A 23665-nucleotide genomic window follows, 5' to 3' on the forward strand; every position below is an offset into this window, starting at 1 on the left:
TGAGTTTGCCCCCCCCCCGACACAGTGTTTGTTCCTGGGGAGATGGATACGTGTGTCCCGCCTCCTGTGCGCCATGGATTTCTTAGCCTCAGCGACTACTAACTATAAAGATACTATTTGCCTGTTCCCTTCATTAGCACAACACTTTGCAATGGTTAGCTTGTTCCCTGTGACGATATATGCTAAATGTAACGTCTCTTTCACATTAGTGTGTGAGTGACTGACCTATCTGGGTGTGTTTTGAGATGCCTGATGAAGTCCGACGTTGTTGATCCGGCATCGTTTATCTTGGTGCCACACACCTTGCATGTAGCCGTTAGCTTACTGCCACTGTTTACTAAGTTATTGAAAGCAAAACTAATGATAAAAAGGCACAACTCCAGGAGGACTTGGTGTCGCCATCTGCAATGCATTTTTTGATATGTGCGTGCACGTAGGCGTATGCGTTACGTTGCAGATTACGGCAAAGGGCAGTGGACATGCAGCTCGTCATACGGTTCCACATATATGCGCCAATAAAAGAAAATAGAAATACATTAATACATTTAGATTTCAAAAGCAATGATTGTATGAAAACAGGTTGTTGACGAGTCTCGAAGCTCGAGTCGCAAGTCAAGTCTGAACTCAGCTGTTAGTGCGACTTAAGTGCGACTCGAGTCCGAGTCTCAGACTCGAGTCCCCATCTCTGGCTGTTCACCAACACACAATCCCAAGGGGGATTTTGGTTTGGTATTGGTGCTGCTGTCATTCCAAGGTACTGCGTGTGAAACCATCTTGTGCAAGTTCCACACTGAAACCACACAGATATTAAATGTTTTTGGCAAAAGATATTCCCCAAAATTATGCATATGCCTATTTTTGAAATGTTAGTGCGGTAGTACAATCAGCAGAAGACTAATTATGTGTGAGGTAAGTTTAGAGACAGGACTCTATTTCATTATTAAAATATGAAATGTTTTTGGCAAGAAAAACCTGATTTAATTGATAAAGCACACCATGGCTACACTTTCATTTGTTTTAAATTCAACGAGCAGTTTGTTGTATATAGCAGAATACTAAGCAGCAGAAAGTATCACAAGTAATATCATTATTGCGATATTCAACAACGTTATGGCATATCGCATATTTTCCTAATATGATGCAGCCCTAATAACTGCCCTGATGCCATTTTCTTATTAAATCTTTTTGTTAATCTTCATTGGACCAAGCCTCTCATTCCTCAAAATTCAAGAAAACGCAACACTGAAGCTAATGTTAGCCCCCAGATAAATGTAGCAGCTAAGCTTGTTTTCTTCCTAGAACATAACATTCCTAGAACCATTTTGTTCTCGTGTTCCAACTGGACCAATTTGGGGATTATTAAGTTCCTCTGGCCACAGTTCCTGTAACTCTTTCAGCTCCTACTTCAGGGAAGGGTCTTTTCCTCATAGTGGTGGTTAGATGGCTGTGTATATAACAAAAGGTCAGTTCCTATGGCCACTTGGCCAGTGTGAATGCAAATGGTAAAACCGGTTTTGGGGGAGAGTAGTTAGTAGAACTGTTTAGAAGTGGACTGTTCCTATAACTACGGTCCTGTAACTACTTTGTGGTCTACATATGAAAAAACTGTGAAATCCCTCTATTGCACTTTCACAAATCTGAAATTGTGTTTTAAAGAATATTTAGCCTCTCTGGGATAATTTAGTCCAGATTTGACAAGTCTAGGTGTAGTAGATCTGGACCTGGTCTAATGTGGTCTACATATGAAAAAAAACTGTGAAATCTCCCTTTATGCGTTCTCATGAAAACAATGAAGCTTTCACAAATCTAAAAGTGTGTTTTAGACATAATTCATAATTTACCTTAATGACTAACACTCTTTCAATACAGTCAGAGGTTAAAAAACAGAGGATCAGTCACTCAGCAATGGAAGTTGTGTTCCTGCTGAATGGGACGCTAACTTCAGCGTGGTGTTTGTTTGTTGGTTAGTTTTGGAGGGAAACGGTCCATTGTTTGTTTCTCTCTCTCTAGAAACACGTCTTTCCATTCCCACATTTGATCTCTAACAACAGAATGAACAGATGATACACAGAGGGTGTGAATATGTTACATTTCACATTAAATTCTATGAGAACTCATTTTTTGTGTCATAAATTGTAAAACTGTTTATGTATCTGTGTACTCGCTTTAGACAATAGTTCTGTCCATCCTTATTCTCTTTCTTTTCTTACATCACGTCATCTAAATGATGATATCGTAGTCTCACCACACTATAGACTTTACAAAGAGCCAACCATTTCACACCAGCAAGCATTTGGTGCGCCAGTGTCAGAAACCTGGTCCAGCCAGTAAGGTTATATGATAGGAGAACACTGACCTGAACATGGCTGCTATCAGAGTCCCAGTCTGCTGCTTGTCTTCTGGGGACCTCGTTGCTCCTCTGCTCCTGGTTCTGGTTGTCCTCCTCCATTCCTCTCTGGTCCTGAAGTCCAGCAGATGTCCACTGGGGCTGCTGGACTCACTCTGGATTCTGTTCAGTCCAAATCAAACATCCAGGTTATGAATATTGTCCTGTAGAGTCCATGCTAACTGTCTGCTAGCTTCATTTACCGACCTCGTTCCGTCTCCTCGCCCTGCACCGTGTTCCCGGTATGTTTGTTTTCTTCAGGTTGCTGCCTACACAATGAAACTATCCCCACCTTTTTCTGTTTAGTGTTCACCCCGGGACAGCCCCCGACGTCCAGCAAGCGCTCCCACTGTGGAGCGTCAAGACGTCGCGTCATCTCTAGAAACAGCTCTCATCTCTCAATCATGGCAGCTCATCGAGCTCCAAGAGCGCCCCGCCTCCCAGAGCCAGGCATACATGTGATTTATGAGAAAATATGTCAACAGTGTTTGAAGAATGTTAAAAGGTTTTAGAAGTCATTTTAAGTCTTTAGTATGTTTTTTTCTAATAGCATAGAAGTGAGTAAAAGCATTTAGCAAAATGTGTCACTGGAGAGGTTTGGGAGTTTGTGAAGAGTTTGGCCCACCAGTGCCACCTGTAATACCAAATCCTGAAAGCTCCCTAGCTCCCATTAGGTTAGGACTAGAGATCTGAAACTTTATAGAGGTATTGTTGACAAGGTCTAGAAGGTGTGTGTTGTGTTCTGCATAGTGTGGCACAAAATATGTTTTAGTTATTTAACCAAAATAACTATTTTGAACCATGTTTGAACTGCTGTAGTGTATGTTTGTTTTTTCATCACATGCTAATCAAACATTCTCAGAAACTAGAAGAATTTAAGTTTATAATGAAGTCTCATACATGTATTCTGGCCTCACAGTTCTTCTGTTAGAAGCTTTTCTCTTTGGGGAAGGGAAATGGACCAAAATCAAGCAAAAGAGGTTAAAGCATAATGAGCCCCATGCAGCTACAACGAGACAAACTACTCAATTGAGGTCACATTTGCATTCTTTAGATGTGTTTTTCACCAGCAACTTTTCATAACTTACAATCAGAATCAGAATCAGAAATACTTTAATAATCCCAGGGGGAAATTATTATTGTTACAAACTCCAGATATACAAACCAAAATTATCCAAGATGGACTGAAGGATTGAAGCATCCTTCTCTCAGCCACGGTCGTCAGTGTGTCCAGCTCCTCCCCCACAACATCACCAGCCCTCCTGATCAGTTTGTTCAGTCTGTTGGTGTCAGCGACCTTCATCCCACTGCCCCAGCATGTGACAGCGAAGAAGATAGCACTGGCCACAACAGACTCATAGAACATCCTCAGCATCGTCCGGCAGATGTTAAAAGACCTCAGCCTCAAGGAGGGAAATTAGTCAACTTTGGCCCTTTTTGTAGACAGCCTTGGCGTTTCTAGTCCAGTCCAGCTTATTATTTAAGTACGCCCCCAGGTACTTATACTCCTCAACAGTGTCCACAGGGACCCCCTGGATGGAAACAGGGGTCACAGATGATTTCGCCCTCCTCAGATCCGCTACGAGCTCCTTCGTTTTTGTCACATTGAGCTGCAGATGGTTCAGCTCACTCCAAGTGACAAAGTTGCCCACAACAGTGCTGTATTCATTCTCATCACCCTTTTCTATACAGCCAACTATTGCTGAGTCATCAGAAAACTTCTGAAGGTGGCAGGAGGGTGCAATAGTTGACGTCCGAGGTGAAGAGGGTGAAGAGGAAGGGAGAGAGGACAGTCCCCTGTGGAGCCCCAGTGTTGCTGACCACCCTGTCAGACACACAGTTCTTTAGGCGTACGTACTGTGGTCTGCCCGTCAGGTGATCAACAATCCAGGACACGATGGGGGCCTCCACCTGCATCGCAGTCATCTTCTCACCCAGTAGAGCCGGACGGATGGTGTTGAAAGCACTGGAGAAGTCACAGAACATGACTCTCACAGTGCTCGCAGGCTTGTCCAGATGAGTGTAGACTCTGTTCAGCAGGTAGATGATGCTGTCCTCAACTCCCAGGCTGGGCTGGTAGGCGAACTGTAGTGGATCAATGAAGGGCCTGACCATAGGCCTTAGCTGCTCCAGGACGAGCCTCTCGAAGGTCTTCATGATGTGGGGCGTCAGAGCCACCGGTCTGTAGTCCTGAGGGCCGCTGGGACGCAGCGTCTTTGGCACAGGAACAAGGCAGGACGTCTTCCACAGCACTGGGATCCTCTGGAGGTGCAAGCTCAGGCTGAAGACTAGACTTAGTACTCCACACAGCTGGGGGGCACAGGCTTTAAGCACCCTAGGAAATACACCATCTGGGCCAGCAGCTTTGCCGGAGTGGAGTCTAGTCAGCTGTCTTCTCACCAGGTCAGGCGTGAAGGACACTGTAGAGATGACCGTGGGGGGAGGGGTGAGGTCTTCAGGTTGTAGAGGACATGGTGTAGAGCAAGGGGAGGGGTGGAATAGGAGGGTGTGAATTCAGGTGGTGAGGGGCAGACAAAGGGTCTGTAAGGAGGAGGAGTAGGAGGAGGTGAAGTGGCAGTTTTTGTTGGGCAGCCAGCAGCAGAGACTTGTGGGGGATGGGCCGCAGTATCAAACCTATTGAAAAATAGGTTCAGATCATTGGCCCGGTCCACACGGCCCTCCAACCCCATGCCACCAGTCTTCTGGAACCCAGTGATGGTTCTCATGCCGCTCCACACATCCCTCATGTTGTTATGCTGGAGTTTACTCTCCAGCTTTCTCCTATAACTGTCTTTAGCCTCCCTGATTTTGAGTTTGAGTACCCCCTGCACTCTCCTCACCTCATCACGGTTGCCATCTCTGAACGCCCTCTTCTTTTCATTCAGGATAGCCTTCATGCCCTTGGTGATCCAGGGTTTATTATTGGCATAGCAGGTTACAGTCCGAGCAGGGACATTCCAGTCCACACAGAAATTAATGTAATCCGTGATGCACTCTGTGAGCCCATCAATGTCCTCCCCATGGGGCTCACAGAGTGCAGGCCAGTCCGTCACTTCAAAGCAGCCCTGCAGTGCCTCATAAGCCTCCTCCGACCACCTCCTCACTGTTCTTGTGGTTGTAGGCTTCCTCTTCACCAGAGGCACATAGCAGGGTTTGAGGTGAACCAGGTTGTGATCTGACCTGCCAAGAGGGGGGAGAGACATGCATCCTTAATGTTAGCATACATCAGGTCCAGGGTCCTCTCTTCTCTGGTAGGACAGTTCACATATTGTTTGAATGTCGGCAGAACTATCCATGGTGACGTGGTTAAAGTCTCCCGACATGATGATGAGGGCACTGGGGTGTTGAGTCTGTAGTTTGGAGATGGTGGTGTGAATGATGCTGCAGGCAGATGTTGGGTTTGCAGAGGGAGGGATGTACACGACAACAATGATGACATGTGGGATCTCTCTAGGCAGATGGTATGGACGGAGTCCAATGGCCAGCAGTTCAACATCCGGGCTACAGAGCTGTTCTTTAATCGTGATATGACCGGGATTACACCATCCTTTCCGCTTACCGCTCCGCCCGGACAGTGTGGAAGTCATCCACGGAGACGTTCTGGTCCGTAACGTCCCTGTGCAGCCATGTCTCCGTGAAACACATCAGACTGCACTCACGGTACTCCAGGTGGCTCCGTGTTAGCGCCATTAGCTCGTCCATTTTGTTGCTAAGGGACTGTACAATTCCCATAACAACAGAGTGGAGACAGGGCTTAAATCTTCTCCTCTCCATACGCCCATCCCGTCTTGACCCTCCTCTATTCCCCCGACGTTGCTTCCCTCCTCTGCATCCCCGGTGTGTTTTTCTCAAAAGTTCGGATGGTATATTAGCTGGTCTGGTCACAAAGCCGGCCGGCATTAGCGCAATCAGCTGTTCTCCGGAGTAAAACAAAGGCAGCATGTCCCGGTGGAAGCGGCATTGATAAAAACAACACGAAAAAAAGCAACAAAACTCTCCAAAGCAACCTCGTTAGAGAGGGCAGGACTTCACAGAGTTAAAGTGATGAAAAAAGAACAAACAAAAAGAGAATAAAAGTTAAGAAAGTTAAAAAAGCGAACTCAAAGGCTGGAGCACGTAACAGGCAGCATGCAGCTTTTGCGTATGCGCACTGATATGATACATCCACTTCCTGGGAATTGTGGTTTTTAAGTACTGAATGTACTGTGAGGAATACCACTAGAAGCCATACTGCCCCTTATATGATTGCTAGTCACTTGGAAAATGCAAAATATATCACATGTAAGCCATTTGAGTAATTTAAGAAGGAACGTCTTTCTATTAGTGTTAAAAACATAACTGTAAAAACAAAAACATATAAATCAGTATATTCCGGCTCAAAAGCACAACCCATCGATATTCCTTTACTTTGTAGGAAGAAATCTCCAACGAAGAATAAGCAGTTCAGTACTGGGTAGGAGTGCATCCTTAGTCCTTTTAGATAATACTCCAGAGCCTCAAGATACCTACATTCAAGTCAAGATACCTACGTTATACTCCATCACATTAAGCCACACACAATTCAAAAGAAGAGGCTTGACTGAAGTGCAACAGGTGCAAGTCTGTTGCAGGCAGCTTGATTGCTGATTTATTTGTTTTATGCCTTCTCTCACAATGCTGAAAGGGAGTTTTTCTCATTCCCACATGTAGAATCTGATTCTAACTAAGTGAGAATCACAAAGTCTGGAACATAATGTGAACCACAATTTGGCGTTGTCGAGGCAGGATTGGATGAGATAACAGAGAAAAGAACTCCGTGGGTTGCTGATGACTGGCTATCCAGGGTTCAAAAATCGCCTGCCTCATACCTCTAACCTTAAAAAGGTATTTCAGAGAGAAGGGGGTCAGGACCACGGAGAACTCTTGACTGTTTCCACTCCGATCTAAAACGAACAGGAAGAAATTTCAAGCAGCAGGGTAAGATAAAGATTTAAAGATTGTGTGGCTTTTTTCCGAGATAGTAAAAGCTGCCTTGCAACGACGGTTGTTCGAAGGTTAAGAAGTTGACTTCCCTCATTCTGAACGAATGGGCTCCAACCAATCGTCACCAGTCCCGAAAGGGCCTGTGGTGGAGGAGATGGTTCGGAGATATGGATTGGAATGTGTTGAATGTTTACCATGTTGGTCCAAAACGGTTTGGATTTCCGGAAAACGGCAGTCTTAGTACAGAAAAGCTGAGGGTGTTAAAACAGAATTTAGAAGAAGAAGAAAAGAAACTAATAGGAAAATCAACAATTAAGACAGGGGATTTGAAGTTCCTGGGGAAAAACAAAAAATGCCTTAAACAATGGATGAAGGAAGCAAACACTAGGGAGAGAAAACAGATGCAGCAAGAGTTAACTCTGTTGAACATTCATGACACTGATAACATACAAAAGAATGCTGTTACTAATGCACGTTGTCTTCTGTATCCGAGTCTTAGTGGCGTGGATTTCCTACTCGAAAGCCTTCCACCGTCAACCATTCCACCCGCCGCAGAGAGAGAGGAAAGAAGAACCAACGGTGTCCTCTCAGATGCAGACCAAGTGCATGACAGAGAAGGAAGACAGCAGGAATGCTGGGCAATTCTCTGCCTCAGCCCCCCCACAACAAGAACTAGAAAGAGGAGCTGCGGGGATTGAATACGGACCCTGTACAGAGACTGGTGTTAGAACTACGACTAGTCACCTGCCTCCACGCAAAGACTCTGACGCACGCCTCACTGAGCTTCTCATTAGGTTTCACAATGAGCGGACAGCTGAAAAAGCTGAGAGAAAAAGACAATGAGGTCCAGCTGAAACTGCTGAAAACCTTGACAGCAACGGCTGGCAGAGGCATAGCACATCCCAGAAGTCAGGCGAGGGGCAGGGGGAGAGGAAAAGGACGAAGCCGTGGCAACACTCCAGAAGTGGATAAAAACACTTGTTTCAACTGCAGAGGAAAAGGACACTGGGCAGAAAGGTGCCCTCATCCCAGGAGGGTGGGAAGGAAACGGTGCGGGTGGAAGTGCTGAGAGGATGGAAACCACGTTCACAACGACAAAGGAGAGTAACGCAGACACACTCAAACATATGCATACACGTGCTCGCAATGAAGAAAATGCTTCCTCGCACGCCACACTCACATTCCCCACATGATAGACAGGTTGTATCAAATGCTATACAATATCTTGAACAAAAACAAATTAGAGAAAGCGTACCAAATTATTCTATGTATTCATCTGATGCATACAAGTTGCCTACAACAGTGTTATTGGTGCATGGGCAACCCGTTCTCATTCCGAACTCGTAAAATAAGGACGTTTGGACAGTGGCTGTCAGCGTCTGATGTGACGAAAAAGGCGTCTTTCAGCGTGTTTGTGTAACGCACCGGGGAGAGCAGCAGTTAGAGAGGATTTAGCGAGTAGTATGTACGGGCGAATTTCTGCGCAAGGAGGGTGGTTGGGGTGGTGGATGGGTCAAACAAACACAGGACTTTCACCCAGGAGAGCGGGGTTCGCATCCCGCTTGTCACGCTTACTATAGTCGCTTTTTATTTTCACCCAGGTGAGCGGGGTTCGCATCCCGCTTGTCACGCTTGCTATAGTCGCTTTTTATTTTCCTCCCGCGTGTCACAGAACCGTACGCCCACCCACGACCCTTTCCTAAACCCAACCATCCCGTTCTTCCCGCGTGTCACGGAACCGTAAGCCCACCCGCGACCTTTTCCTTAACATAACTGCGTCAAAAGGGACAGCAATAGTCCCGACCAAGCGTGTTTCCTTATAGCGCTAAAGGAGACTTTTAGCGTCAATAAGAACGACAAAGGCACCTGACCAAGCGTCCGTATTTTACGAGATGAGTGTGAGAACCTGTTGGCATGGGAGGGAAATTGAATTTTTAGTGGACAGTGGGACAACAAATTCTGTTTTGAAACAATCCTTGTTTCCGAGTCAAAAGCTTTCAGGCAGGGTAGTTTTTTCTAGGAGCGCTAGTGGAACTATAGTCCTTGAAAAATGTACGACTCCTATGGCATGTGAGCACACTGACCCTAATGACCCCGAACCAGAGCGGAAAGCTAAATGTTCATTCCTACTGTCTGCAGTATGTCCTGTGAATTTATTAGGGAGAGATCTAATGTGTCTTTTTGGAGTAGGTGTAGTACCAACAGCCACCGGACTCAAAGTTGTGCGTCTTGATAACAACTACACTTTGTCTGACGTATTTATGTCAGAGCGCACACACACACATCCTTGTACATTTTTCAATGGTGGATTTCTCTGTGTCAAGCTGTAAATCTCTTGGCTGAAGCACGAGGCTTCGTGTCTTCCACAGCTGACTTCATGGAAGCACAGCATTTACATTGTACCTCTTTTGTTTCATCAGAAACCAGCTGAAGACTACGCTGAACAGTTTTTTTTTGAAGAACTAAATGAGCTTGAGTATACTTATGCATGCTGACATGATTAAAAAAATGTGCAGTATTCGCAAACTTGACTGATAAACAACATGTGTTTTTCAGAGTTCCTCACTCACATGCTCACATTCTTGTATCTTTGTCTCCACACAGATCAGGAGACAGACTCAGGATTTTTGTACTGGACTGTGACAGACTGACCGACTGGACTGACACTACGGATAATGAGGTTTCTTTCTCTCCCTCGACGGGGTGTTATAGGAAACTATTATCGCGACGCATGTTTGTGTACGCAGCGTTCACATGTTAAAGGAACCTGTGCCTAACACACAAAGCCTTTTGCAGAGCAACACAGACATATCGCCTACTGATGTTTCTCTGTCTGAAGTAGCGCGTCACCTTTGGGCAGCAAACAAATATGATGTGGGTTTAATTCAAAATTGCCAACCTGTAGTCATCATTCCGTGTTCAGACTACAGGCCCCAAAATATCAGTACCCACTGAAGCAGGAAGCTATTGATGGAATCAGACCCGTTTTTAACTCCGTATTAATATATAATATTAATAACAAATATATGATTATAAAGCCAATCAGACATAAAGGCCGTTGAGTGGCATTTTGTTCAGGACCTCAAAGCAGTAAATGCAGCAGTCCACGCTCGCGCACCACATGTGCCAGAACCTGTCCACTATTCGGAAGGGGATTAAAGGGGATGCTAAATATTTTTCAAATATGTGGATGATTTGTCTAACGTTTTTTTATTCCTCAGTGTTCCAGTTGACATAACAAGTAAATTTTGGTTTACATTTCTATTTGAATGATAAGCAGAAACACATTCCACTCTCTCTTTAGTTAGGTGTGTGTTTACATGCACCCTGGAGAAAGTCTTCCTGTCCTTAGAGCGGACAGCTGGAGGAGTTTTCCCAGAGAACACACACACACACACACACACACACACACACACACACACACACACACACACACACACACACACATACAGATAAGAGAAAGACAGGAATTGTACATGTGCAGTTTAGGCTCAGCAAACATTTTAGTACACTAAGGTACAGTTTTTGGCATACATAATATAATGTGATATATTTTCCATGTCAAGTAACAAATTGGATCAATAGACTGCAAATTAGAAGTGCTTAGGTTGGCTCTATAGGGGGAAAAAAACTTTAATTCATAACGGTTTTTAGAAATACCAGACAACAATTGGTATTACTTTGCGTTGCAAGGCAACAATTAAATGAAATAACAACATATTTTTGGTTAATTCATATTAGTTTATTGAGTAGATTAAGAACCAATACAGATTGATATAAGGTTTTAGATCTAAAAACAGTTCTTTTAATATTATACCCTAGTGAGTTTTTCAGTAAAGCTGCACTATAGACGTTAGTTGTATTTCGAGCGACAAATGACAAACTGTCTAAAACTAGATTATTAATTGATATTGAAGTAAACATTTTACGTTGGTGATTTTTTCCCTCTAAAGAAATGTTTATTGGACTTTTTCTTGATCTTATACAGGATTTTGCTGTATAACACAGGCCAGTGTTAATAGCTAAACTATTTAACAGATTATTTATATATGCTGCTTATTGAGTCATGAGCTTTGTCATGCCTCAAATAGTAGGGATGTAGTAGCAATAATAAATAAAGGGTTTAATAAATAGCAGGTATATAGAAAACGATGAACAAATAAATAGTAGCAATAATAGATAGGGGGTTCAAATTTATTTTTTTGACACAGGTATTCCCTCCACCGCTCTGTACGAAAGTGTTAGATTAAGTTACTGCACGCAACTCTCTTCTGCTCTTTCTGTCATAAGAATCCAGGTTTCTGCAGGTCTGCCTAAACCAACTGAAGGACTCCTACACGAGCTTCAGCCCGGAATTTCGTGGTACTGAAAGATTTCAGAAGGAAGGACTGGCAGTCCAAACGATGGCAAAAACCATTCCAGGTTCTCTTGGTCACACACACAGCAGTGAAGGTCTCTGAGAGAGCTACGTGGGTCCACGCATCGCACTGCAGGAAAGTCCCGGATCCAAGAGAGAGAGAGAGAGAACAGGTTTTTCCACGGCCTGCGACAAGTGACGAACAGACCACTGTTTAGTCACCTACGAGGAAGGAAGATTGAGACCAGCCTGACAGAACAGCGTTTTCTGTGCTATCTCAATACCAGCTGAGGAAAACAGGAGTTTTCCCTCACTACAAATCAGGCAGAAAAAACCCTGATCAACAAAACTGGTATCGTACTGCTTTAAATCCTTTGCAAAAGACAGCAGTGACGATTAGACACTTTGCTCTGACAATCATTCTCCAGCTGTGATCCTCACAACACAGCACATTCAGCACATTCCATACTGCAGCAGGGCTGCTCTGACACCAATGGAGCGGTCCAGAAGAAACTGGAGGCTGGAATGGCGACGACCACGACTTTGTGAGGTTTTCAGATTTGTTAGCAGTGTATTTTTTTTATTACTGTGTGCCTAATGATTACATTTCTGGTGTTAGAAAGGTATGAGAAAACATTTGTTCACCTGACCTTTTCTCCCGATGACACTGAGACACTGTTTAGCATGCCTGCCTCTTCCAATGTCACTGACACGCACACACACATTGATGACACAAACACAGTAAAGAAATCACCAAAATGCAGCACAGTGTTTATGGTTTCATATTGTGGGAACCAGCTGATTTGTGCATGTGGTCATGTGACCTGTTGCCAATCAGGAAGTGATAAAAAGCTCACCAGGTTCAGTCATTAGTCCTTTACCTCTCACTGAGCGCACCGCGTTGTGTGGATTCTCCTGTTGTGCAGGTACAAAATGTTTGGCTGTGGTAATTTGGGCAGCAATCACAAGTACAGCTTAAGGTTGATTTATGATTTTGGTCCCACTAAGGTGATAGCCAGGTGCAAGTTCCCATCCTTCACGGAGTGAACTGGAGCTAATTGACGGTAATACCTATCAGCTGTTTTAGCCATATGTGGCAGTAATTAATGTTTCGGCTAAATGTTATCCTTTTGTGTTGCTTATGCCACCGCAAGCCATGCGCTACTTTTATAGAATATTTTTCAACCTGTATTTTCTTTAAAGTTAAGTTTCTTTGTATGTTTCAGTTTACCACTGATGTGACTAATGAGCTGCTGTGGCTGTAGAGCTCCGGGAAATACTGCTTTGGAAAGTCCTCCTCCTGCATTAACTGTGCTATAGGAGTTTGTGTTCTTGCAAAGGGGACCAGTCCAGTCACTGTTTTCTACGGTTATTTTACCATTTTGTTTCTTTGGGTTATTTGCCTTGGTTGATTCATTTTTTTGTGATTGCATTTACAAGTGGTCTGTAGATATATTTTTGATGGAAGTTTTGACATAGGTTTCTCTCCTTGATTTGTGTATATTCACAGCTTGATCCTGTACAAGGCTGGGTCCGTGTCGACACACTGCCTCCTCGGGGTGAGACTGCACTGGGTGACACTCTGTTGCGGTGTGTATGTAGCCTCGACACTGTATATTTTGTAGTGACTTGCATGATATTTTGTAGTGAGTTGCATGATATTCTGTAGTGACTGGCGTGATATTTTGTAGTGAATTGTGTAGAAATAAGTGTGTAGTGCATGTCCTTGTCGGTGCTGGGCCTTCTGTCTCCTCTTTCTGTCTCCCGGAGTGGTGTTCGCGTGCTGACCCGACCTTCCTACTTTGAGGAGAGTAAGACCACATGTATCTGCCATCTAATTTATTATTTTATTAATCTGTCCTTGCTATTTTAATTGGGATTCTTTTAAATGTTTTTGTAATAAAACCAATGTATTTTTGTACAATATTGGCCTCCTGTTAATTGTTCCTGTTAGGGGAGAACTAGAGTTGGTCACACGACACACTATTAAACATAAGTAAAGGTTCACAGGGTTCCTCCTGACCCTCAATAGGAGGTGGCGTTGTCAGGTCTGAAAGGTTTTATGTGCTCAGGCGCTACATAAATAATAAATAATTGCCAAATATTTTGATTTCAGATATGGGGAAAGCTATTAAGAGCATAGGCGGAGTTTGACATGTGAGGCAGGGGGGGCAAAAAAAAAACTCATTGTAGAAGCTGAGACCTGGCCTACCACTTGGGGAACACAGCACGAGCACACATGGATAAAACAAACATGCTAAATAAACATATATGTTTATTTTTAAGGAAGATTTTAAATTACATTCTAACAATTTAACAATTTGCCCTTATGAAATCCAATCGCGGCACGGCTGTCTTGGAATGTAATAGACAGATGTGGCAGAATGCCCCGACACTTAAATTCAACTAAAATGTAACCGTGAACAATCAGTGTTGGACCTCCAGTCTGTTGAGATGATCTCCAAACGCAGAAACCAAGCGCAGCCACACCATAAACCGTTAAGACACGTTGAGAAAAAAGATCCCTATTTTGCCGTAATCCAATGACACGGAAAAAAGTAATCCACAGCGATCAGTAGATCCACGCCGTTTAAACAATGTGGAATAAACGTATAAAAGTCCAAATCTACACAAAACGCGCAATCAATTAGTAAGCTGACAGCAAATTTATATAGGCTACATGGCATTTAGGCAACCTTTATTACAACGTTGGCACGGTAAGATGTCCAGACTAGTGCAACATTCATTTTCATTTTTTGCGTCCTGCATATGCGTCAACAATAGTCTCAGGTGAGAGCCAGAGACCTGAAAAAATATTTTTTTTACTAAAGCAGTAGGCCTAGGCTATATGAAATCAGATGTATTACCTACCACAATTCAGTTGTTTTGTGTTATTTAAAATAGAAGGCCTACTATGAACCATCTTCCCTGGGGTTATTCCTATACTTACCTGAAGGCCATAGCACCCATGCTGTGTACATGAAGGACATGAAGCTCATTGTCAGCACAGGTTTGTCATTTTATATTGAAAAAATGTGTATGTAATGTATTTAATTTTAAGGTTGAGGAATCCAATCCTATTAAATGTGGAGTAATGATTTTCTGTAAGAAATTAATCAAATTTGTGATGCATTTTTGAAAATTATTTTCTGTGCCTGTTTGCTTATTACAATAATAACAAACATTAAGGTATAGGTGACACACTCAAGTGATTTTGTCTATGCTGATATGGTAGTCTCTATAGTAGTACTTTGTTTTTATTTAATTTCCCTCTTTTTATTTGGCAGGACGGCTCTGCACCGTCACTGTCAATATGTGTGCGTGTGAACCAGAAGCCTGCACTCTGCTAAGGTACGGGCTCTGGCCAGCAACAACCGACAAGCCCCAGACAGCCTTTTCCATCCCTCTGCTAGAGCTTTTTGTTTGTCTGTCACTGGAGCGTCAGGTTTCTGTTGAGGGTTTTTGCAACACCCTACGCTGGAAAAACAAGTTGCAGAATACTGTATTAGGACTGAAAAATCTGAGTCCATGACATGTTAGATGTAACTCCTGGAAGAAGACCATTATTCCACTCAGAAATCTAATAGTTCCTTAAATCTTTAGGACTGCAGTAACTTCAAGGCTGGCAACGTTCTGACGTCCCAACAACAAGCAAAGAAACTTGATGTTACAGGAGTGTTTGGAGCTTCCTGTCGTCATGAAATGCCGCTAATGTTTGTCAACATGAGCCAACGAGAAAGGCAAGTAGTGACATTTATGACTGTTGACTCAATATTCAATGCTTAGGAATTCATGAAACCTAACATAAGCCATTCAGTCTACAGTTGCAGCCTTCCAAGGCTGCAGACCCTGAATTGGGAAACATATACATTTTTTTTCCATTTTTGTCCATTTCATTACTTTATATTCATGTAATAATTATAGAATTAGATGTTAATCTGCATAAAAAATAAACAAAAATAAAACAAATTTGCTTATAACAATCATCCACTTGTAGTTATTAACGTGACCCGGAGAGATATGAACACTGTAAGCGGTTTTCACTTCATATCACTAAACAGTGCTGAAACAAGTCAAATACCAGGTGGGGAAATGTTAGAATAAAGATTACTTTCTCACTCTAAACAGTATGGATGGTTTTTTTTGTATGTATTTTCAATGGGAAACATGATCACAGAACGATTACGGTAGCGAGTATTATCGATGAGGCGAATATACGCGCAGGGAGGTTGGTCGGGGGGGTGGATGGGTCAAACAACACGGGACTTTCACCCCAGAGACCCCGTGTGATGCAGTTCCTTTACGCGTTATTCTCTTCCTAACCACAACCGTCCCGTTGTTGTCGGTGTCTCCTGCGTGTGACGGTTCCTTTCCCCGTTCTTCTCTTCCTAACCACAACCGTCCCGTTGTTGTGGCCGGCGTGTGGCGTTTCATTTCCCTGTTGTTGCGTCCCACAGAGACCGCGGATCGTGTCCCTGCGCCCAGGGATCCATTTAGATTTCGAATATAGGCAGTGTTGCGAAAATCGTTGCCAATTGACAATTTGCTTCAAGTTGAGTTGAGAGGCTCCATAAAGTGATGCGACAGCCAGCTAGCGCCTGCTGGGGCCGCTAGCTCGTTGCTCGACCAGTCACGCTCGGGGACCCCGCTGTAAGCTGGAGGTCTCTCAGACCGGTCTCGGAAATAAGAGGCTTTTATTTCACCGTTGACGGATCGTTTAACTATCACAACACATGTCCATCATAAGATTAACGGGAACCTGTGGTTAACTGTCTTTTCGGAATTAAACTCCAAAGCGTGCCCTGTGTACACACACACAGCCACAGCAGGCAGAGGCGGGGGAGAGAGAGATACCCGTTTCTCTTCGGGAGACTTGTTTAAATTATGACATAGGTTATATACATTAGATGTTGTATTTAGTTCATACTTTTTTTTGGTGTATTCATGTTCTGATTTATTAGAAGTTGAGTTTCAGCCTGTATGATAAATGAACAGTTGTACATAAAGTGGTAACATGCTGACATGTTATGTAGACTAAAAGGGAGACACCAACCTTTATAATTGTAACTGCTAATTTCCATCTGTTGTCCCTGGGCATATACAGTGCACTACAATAATATAGAAATGATGATTCCACATAACACTAATAGGAACACATAGGACACCCCAGTGCATAGGCCTACTTCTTTTTTTAATTTAAACTGACTTAAACTAATACACTAATAACAGTAGGGATCGCGTTCCACTCTTTTGAATAAGGGGTGTTTGAGCTAAACCATAAACAATCAAATTAAAGCTCAATACGTTTTATTTTTCAATATGATTGCAATAGCAATATGCAAATATAAAGTGGTTATATTGTTGTGGTTTTTATTTCTAGCTGTTATTTTGGAGCCCTGCAGGTAGCCTCTGTGCTGGGGGTGTTGAGCAATAACAGGAAGAACTCATCGTCTCAAACTGTTAACAGTGTTTTCTGTGCTTGTGAACTTGCGAGTTCATTCTTCCAAGAACAACCAGCAAGAACGTCCTCCCCAAGAACACAAGTCTGTTCTTTGCATTCTTGAGATTGAGAAACAGCCATGATGTCTCTCTCTTTCTCATGGACGGGCCAAAGACAGAGCAGGATACCCAGGGCTCGGTTTACACCTATCACCATTTCTAGCCACTGGGGGACCATAGGCAGGCTGGGGAACTCATATTAATGTTAAAAACCTCATAAAGTGAAATGTTCATGCCATGGGACCTTTAACAACTGGTATCTACCGGACCGAATAGTAATGCGGATTTCGGTGCCTCATTTCGGTGCTACTGAAATGCCAGCCCTGCCCTCTGATGCTCCGAAACGGACGTTAGAGACAACAGAAGCATCAGTGCATGTGACGCTAGTTAACATCATACACTTGGCAGCAGGTAATGTTAGCCTACCGTGAGCTAGCAGCTGGATTAAACACGGTTAAAATGCTGAGAGCTAACGTTAAACGGTGTGACTGTATTTCTCTGTAGAGGATTCCAACACCGAGACGTAACAGTCCACAGCTGTCGTCGGAAAAACAACACAGACGGTGCGTTCACTTGAAATTCGCATCGCCAGCCTCGTGGTGCATTCAAAGTTATTATAAAATACCCTTTTTCAATCTAGTGGTTGTTTTTGTCGTTTACCAGCAATTAACTGGTGAAATAAGTTATTGTTATAAGTTGACTGTTATTACATTTTTAATAAATCATTTCATTTTGACCATATGGTCTTAGCAATAAACAAGCTGTTCTGAAATGTCGTTTTTTATTTTTTATTTTTTAAAAGTAACGGTTCAGGTACCGGCACCGTTTTAAAAGTATGGTTTTAGCACCGGTATTGGAAAAAAAACGATTACCCAACCCTACTCACCTCCTCCTTCTTCCTCTTGCTCCCTCGCTCCTCTGAGTCTCCCGAGGTCTCACTGACAACTTTCCTCTTGCCCTCCTTCTTTTTATCCTCCTTCTTCTTGTGTTTCTGCATGTACTCGGTGATAAGGTCGGGGCCGTCCAGGTTGTCTTGAGGCTCCCATTTGTTATCCTCACTGGAAAGGTGAGTGCAGAAAGAAGAAAATACATTCTCACTCTAATTGTTAATTCGTATTATTCCTTTTTTCTATTGGCATTTTGTAAGGTTATTTTTGGGTCTGCAACTTAGTGTCAAAATACCAAACCTTCAACTTTGAGGGCTGTAGGATATATTTTGTGGAAAGTGTGTGTAGAGATCATGAATGGCTTCGTTCTCTGATCTTCCTGACTACCTGGGAGAGAGAGCCATCTGACCTGATACGTTTGAAAGGGAGTTGCTCTTCCTGAGTATCTGTGAGAGGACTATCTGACCTACATGAAAGGGAGCACCGGACCGGGAAGATAATTGAGCCGATTAAAAAGACTCTCAGATCGGGAGGAGCGGAGAACAAAGTCAACTGTGTAAGATGTATTTTGCAATAACTGAAAGGTAAGATTCAGGTCATAGGGTGAACTTGGCTCTCGTCACTCTTAGGTCTGCAGAAAAGATAAGACACACAGATGTTTCAGTAATATGAACATCATAAAATATTTCAATTTGTAGATCCAAGACAGTAACAAACTGTTTGGCCTTGGAGTGGGGAGAGTCGATGTACTTCATCTATGGCGCAACATCGCGGAAGGGGCCGAAAGGAGAGGACCGGACAGCAGAGCCAAGATGACCTGGACTACTGTAACAACACCTCCAAGGACGGGCAAGGAGGATGGGCAAAATGTATAAAAGTGTGAGAGTTTGAGATAGCGGGCATCAGATGTCTGATGGGACTCTTGTCTGTTTGCTAGGAGAGAGGAATAGACTTGTCTTGAAGATATCTGATCCGTGTACACGCTTGTAATTGCAATATCATTTCACTAAAGCTTGTTACTTTTGAATCCAGCGAATCCTGAGTTTTAATTCTGATCTACCAGTCAACGGACACTAAAGATTTAAAGGTGTGAGGTGTAGTGACCTTAAGTGGAGTCAGATTACATCTGGCCTTTTTGGGCCAGACTAGAAATGGTATAACAGTCACATTTTAAACCTTCAGGGCATGATACAATGCCAAAATGTATGCTGTAGATTATTTGCAATTTGTAAATGAACAAGTTACGATATATATATATATATATATATATATATATATATATATATATATTATATAATATATATATATATATATATATATCACTCACCTAAAGGATTATTAGGAACACCATATTAATACCGTGTTTGACCCTATCCTATCAATATGGGCCAACATTTCTAAAGAATGCTTCCAGCACCTTGTTGAATCAATGACACAAAGAATGAAGGCAGTTCTGAAGGTGAAAGGGACCCCCCCCCCCCCCACCTTTACACCACCACCAGCCTGCCCAGTGGTAACAAGGCAGGACGGATCCATGTTCTCATTCTGTTTACACCAAATTCTGACTCTACCATCTGAAGGTCTCAACAGAAATCGAGACTCATCAGACCAGGCAACATTTTTCCAGTCTTCAACTGTCCAATTTTGGTGAGCTCGTGCAAATTGTAGCCTCATTTTCCTATTTTTAGTGGAGATGAGTGGTACCTGGTGGGGTCTTCTGCTGGTGCAGCCCATCCCCCTCAAGGTTGTGCGTGTTGTGGCTTCACAAATGCTTGGCTGCATACCTTCGGTTGTAACGAGTGGTTATTTGAGTCAAAGTTGATCTTCTATCAGCTGGAATCAGTCGGCCCATTCTCCTCTGACCTCTAGCATCAACAAGGCATTTTCGCCCCCCAGGACTGCAACATACTGGATGTTTTTCCTTTTTCAGACCATTCTTTGTAAACCCTAGAAATGGTTGTGTGTGAAAATCCCAGTAACTGAGCAGATTGTGAAATACTCAGACCAGCCCATCTGGCACCAACAACCATGCCACGCTCAGAGTTGCTTAGATCACCTTTCTTTCCCATTCTGACATTCAGTTTGGAGCTCAGGAGATTGTCTAGACCTGGACCACACCCCTAAATGCATTGAAGCAGCTGCCATGTGATTGGTTGATTAGATCATGTCATTAACGTGAAATTTAACAGGTGTTCCTAATAATCCTTTAGGTGAGTGTATATAGCACTTTTCAAAGTCATCCGCTTTTATTTTGGTGAAAGTAACTCAAAATGAACGCAAAGTAGTGTAAAGCATTACAATTCAGAGACAGTAATATATAACTAATTACTCTTAAATGACAGTAACTAGTAATCAATAATGTATTACATTTTGGAAGTAACTTGCCCAACACTGTATATATACAGTATATATGACTTTCAGGACCAAGAACACCAAGTATTAATGTTATAGACTCATACTTACTCTGAGAACCCCTTCCATTTCAGCAGAAACTCTACTCTTCCCTTCACCACTCTACGGTCCAAAACCTTCTCCACCACATACTCCTCCTCTTCCTCCTCTTCCTCCTCCTCTGCTGCAGCTGCAGGAGGTGCTGCAGGCTGCTCCTCCTCCTCTTCCTCCTCCTCTGCTGCTGCTGCAGGAGGTGCTGCAGGCTGCTCCTCCTCCTCCTCCGCCTTCTTGCCCTTCTTTCCTGCTCCAGTCGCCAGCTTGACGTCTGCTGAGGGCTCCTTTGGTAGACCCAAGGGGGAAACATGCAGAGATAATGATACAAGGGTTAGAAGAACTAATGGGAGGTGGGAGTGAATTATAGTTCACCATGTTTTACTATATTAAAATGTTCTGTTCGAATGGAGAAAATGCAAGGGCTGATGAGGTGACCAATCCATAGGACTTCAGAGTGTGAAGTATCTCCTGCATTAAAACTGAAATAACTACTAAAATGTAAGCCACAAATATCATTAACTGGAGCTACAAGCTACATGCACAGTAGCCTCAACCAACGACAGTTCATTTACCAGAAAATCACCAGATGTTCCTCTCCTTGCAGAATTCAGTTTGTTTCGGGAAACAACAACAAACTTTGAGCTAGTGAGCTACACGCTGAAAATGTTTTGATCGTGCAACAAGGCAGGCCTGGTTGGTTCTTTCAGGGAATAATTGTAAAGATTTACAAAGAATATGTGTAAAGGTAGACATAGATGAGTAGTCGTGAGCAGGTGTAAACACTCAGGATTTTTATTGTTTACCCCAATTAAAAGGAGAACTCCGGGGAATTTTTACGTTAATCTTGATCGCTATATGTATGTGAGTACTGTCGATAGCAAAAAAACGAGCCGAATCGGTGCTAGCAAGATGGAGCTGCTGCAGCTAATGCCCAGAGTTCACTGAGCTAAAATGGCAGTTATGGGGGCATTAACAGACACAACATGCAATTAACCTGTTAAAATCCACCTCTTTTGCCTGATTTTCATCTATTTCTCGTTCCCAAAGGGAAAAGCTTCTAACAGAAGAACTGCAAGGCCAAAATGTATGTATGAGGCTTCATTTGAAACCTACATTCTTCTAGTTTCTGAAAATGGGCATGATTAAAACACAACATACACTACAGCAGTTCAAACATGGTTCAAAATAGTTATTTTGGTCCCGTCTAAAAAAGAATAAAAAATAACTAAAACATACTTTGTGCCACACGATGCAGAACACAACTAGAGGTCGACCGATAGTGGATTTTACCGATACCGATAGCTAGGTTGGGCCGTATTTGCCGATAACCGATTAATCGACCGATAGTATTTATAACTTATACAGTTGACAAAATACATACATTGTTTCAAAAAAAGTCCAGACGCTTTTGCCAATAATCAAAATAATAATGTCATATTTATTGATATTACACCCATAGCAATGCTACACAAGCATGTGTGTTGTCTAAAACAGTTCTCCTACATATTTGGAGTTATCCAGTGCAAAAATAAACATAATGAGCATTATAATTCATATAAAAGGACAAACAATCTCAAAACAGTGACGCCATTCTTCTCTGTAGAACGGTTTAGAACGGTAACAGACGAGCTCTGACCTGGAGGGATCTATCTTTCCCACTTTATACTATATATATATATATATATATATATATATATATATATATATATATATATATATATATATTTGTTCTCGCTTGGATGCCCATATAAGGCGTAATGTGTGACGGACCTGCCTTCCCATTGGTTGAAAACATAAGCAAAGGCATCATGGGAGATCCCCTTGTCGGTAGCACCTACTGTCTATGGGTAGCACGGAGTTAGCGGCAGAAATGACCAAAAACGTGATGAATTATGGACATCAAGTGGATAAATCTTGGATGTAACAGTTTGGATTTAATGCTCAACAACCCCGAAAAAAGGCACAAGTTCCAGGCTGGAGAGAAAATCACCTGTAGAGGCTAGAAAGACACCAAAGACACCCCTGTGACGGCTAACACCTTAGCTTTTAGCTGCAGCAATCAGTAAGTCTCTACGTTTAACTGTTATTAAATTATCTAAATATGAATCAGAGGTGCCGTTTGGGATCGTGGAAGAGCCTTTAGGGTTCTGATTCTGACATTTGGGTCGGACTAGTGTTTATTTTTGTCAGTGTTTTAACCGCTTGAGGTAAGTTAGCCTACTACTAATGTTCAGCGTCATCTCAGCCTCGAAAGCAAACAAATATACTGTTGTGCTGTTCTTTCTCTACTAATGCAGCATCTATTCAACAAATTAATATGTACTGTATACATACCTTTTTGCTGTCGATGCTTTAAACGCCATCTGATGTCAGCCTTCTCCGCACAGCATGTGCTCTCCGTGCAGCGCGCAGTAACACGTGTCGAAAATAAACAGGAGGCATCAGTGATAGTTTTTATTTCGCCTCTAGAGGCCGCTATTGTAATGCATGATGCCAGCAGACTCTTCTCAGCTCTCGCGTACTGTGTAATGAATGACAGCGCGCGCTTCTCAGCCGCTCCAGCAACGGACGCAACCATCGGTATGGATTTTTGCCGATAACGATAGTTCCACCAATCAACTATCGGTGCCGATAAATCGGTCGACCTCTAAACACAACACACACCTTCTAGACCTTGTCAACAAGACCTCTATAAAGTTTCAGATCTCTAGTCCTAACCTAATGGGAGCTAGGGAGCTTTCAGGATTTGGTATTACAGGTGGCACTGGTGGGCCAAAACCTCCCCAAAACCTCTCCAAAACCTCTCCAAGTGACCAAATGTTGCGTAATGCTTTTACTCACTTCTATGCTGTTAGAAAAAACATACTACAGACTTAAAATGACTTACAAAACCTTTTAACAATCATTCCAACACTGTTGAACATATTTTTTTTCTCATAAATCACATGTATGTGCTTGATGGCTCTGGGAGGCGGGGCTTAGGTCTGGTACCCATTCATTTGGACTGGCTCCCATTGGATGTTCCTATCATGCTATGTACCGTTGGAAAGGGAATGTGATTGGCTACAACTGCCATGATTGACGTGTTGATAGCCAATGGCAGCTTTTTCTAAGACGGCTGCTCAGAGA

The 23665-nt window shown here is 42.9% G+C and overlaps 1 protein-coding gene across 4 annotated transcripts in view; it reads right to left on the reverse strand.

Annotated features, from left to right (window-relative positions):
- The window catches only part of LOC116039317 (zinc finger protein 239-like), a 69346-nt gene extending 48305 nt beyond the window's left edge, over nt 1-21041 (reverse strand). For 2 of the 4 annotated variants that reach the window (XM_036008028.1, XM_036008027.1), the window contains exons 1-2: nt 20555-21041; nt 18091-18262 (exon numbers count right to left, since the gene is read on the reverse strand). In XM_036008028.1, coding sequence (XP_035863921.1) covers nt 18091-18201 — 111 coding nt within the window. In that variant the 5' untranslated portion in view covers nt 18202-18262; nt 20555-21041. Of the gene's footprint in view, nt 1-2356; nt 2759-18090; nt 18263-20554 lie in introns of those variants that run through there. The other 2 variants (XM_036008026.1, XM_036008025.1) reach the window with 2 other exon arrangements.
- Between the last annotated feature and the right edge of the window lie 2624 nt (nt 21042-23665).

This window comes from Sander lucioperca, chromosome 12 (genome assembly GCF_008315115.2).
Source record: "Sander lucioperca isolate FBNREF2018 chromosome 12, SLUC_FBN_1.2, whole genome shotgun sequence".
Lineage (NCBI taxonomy): Eukaryota > Metazoa > Chordata > Actinopteri > Perciformes > Percidae > Sander > Sander lucioperca.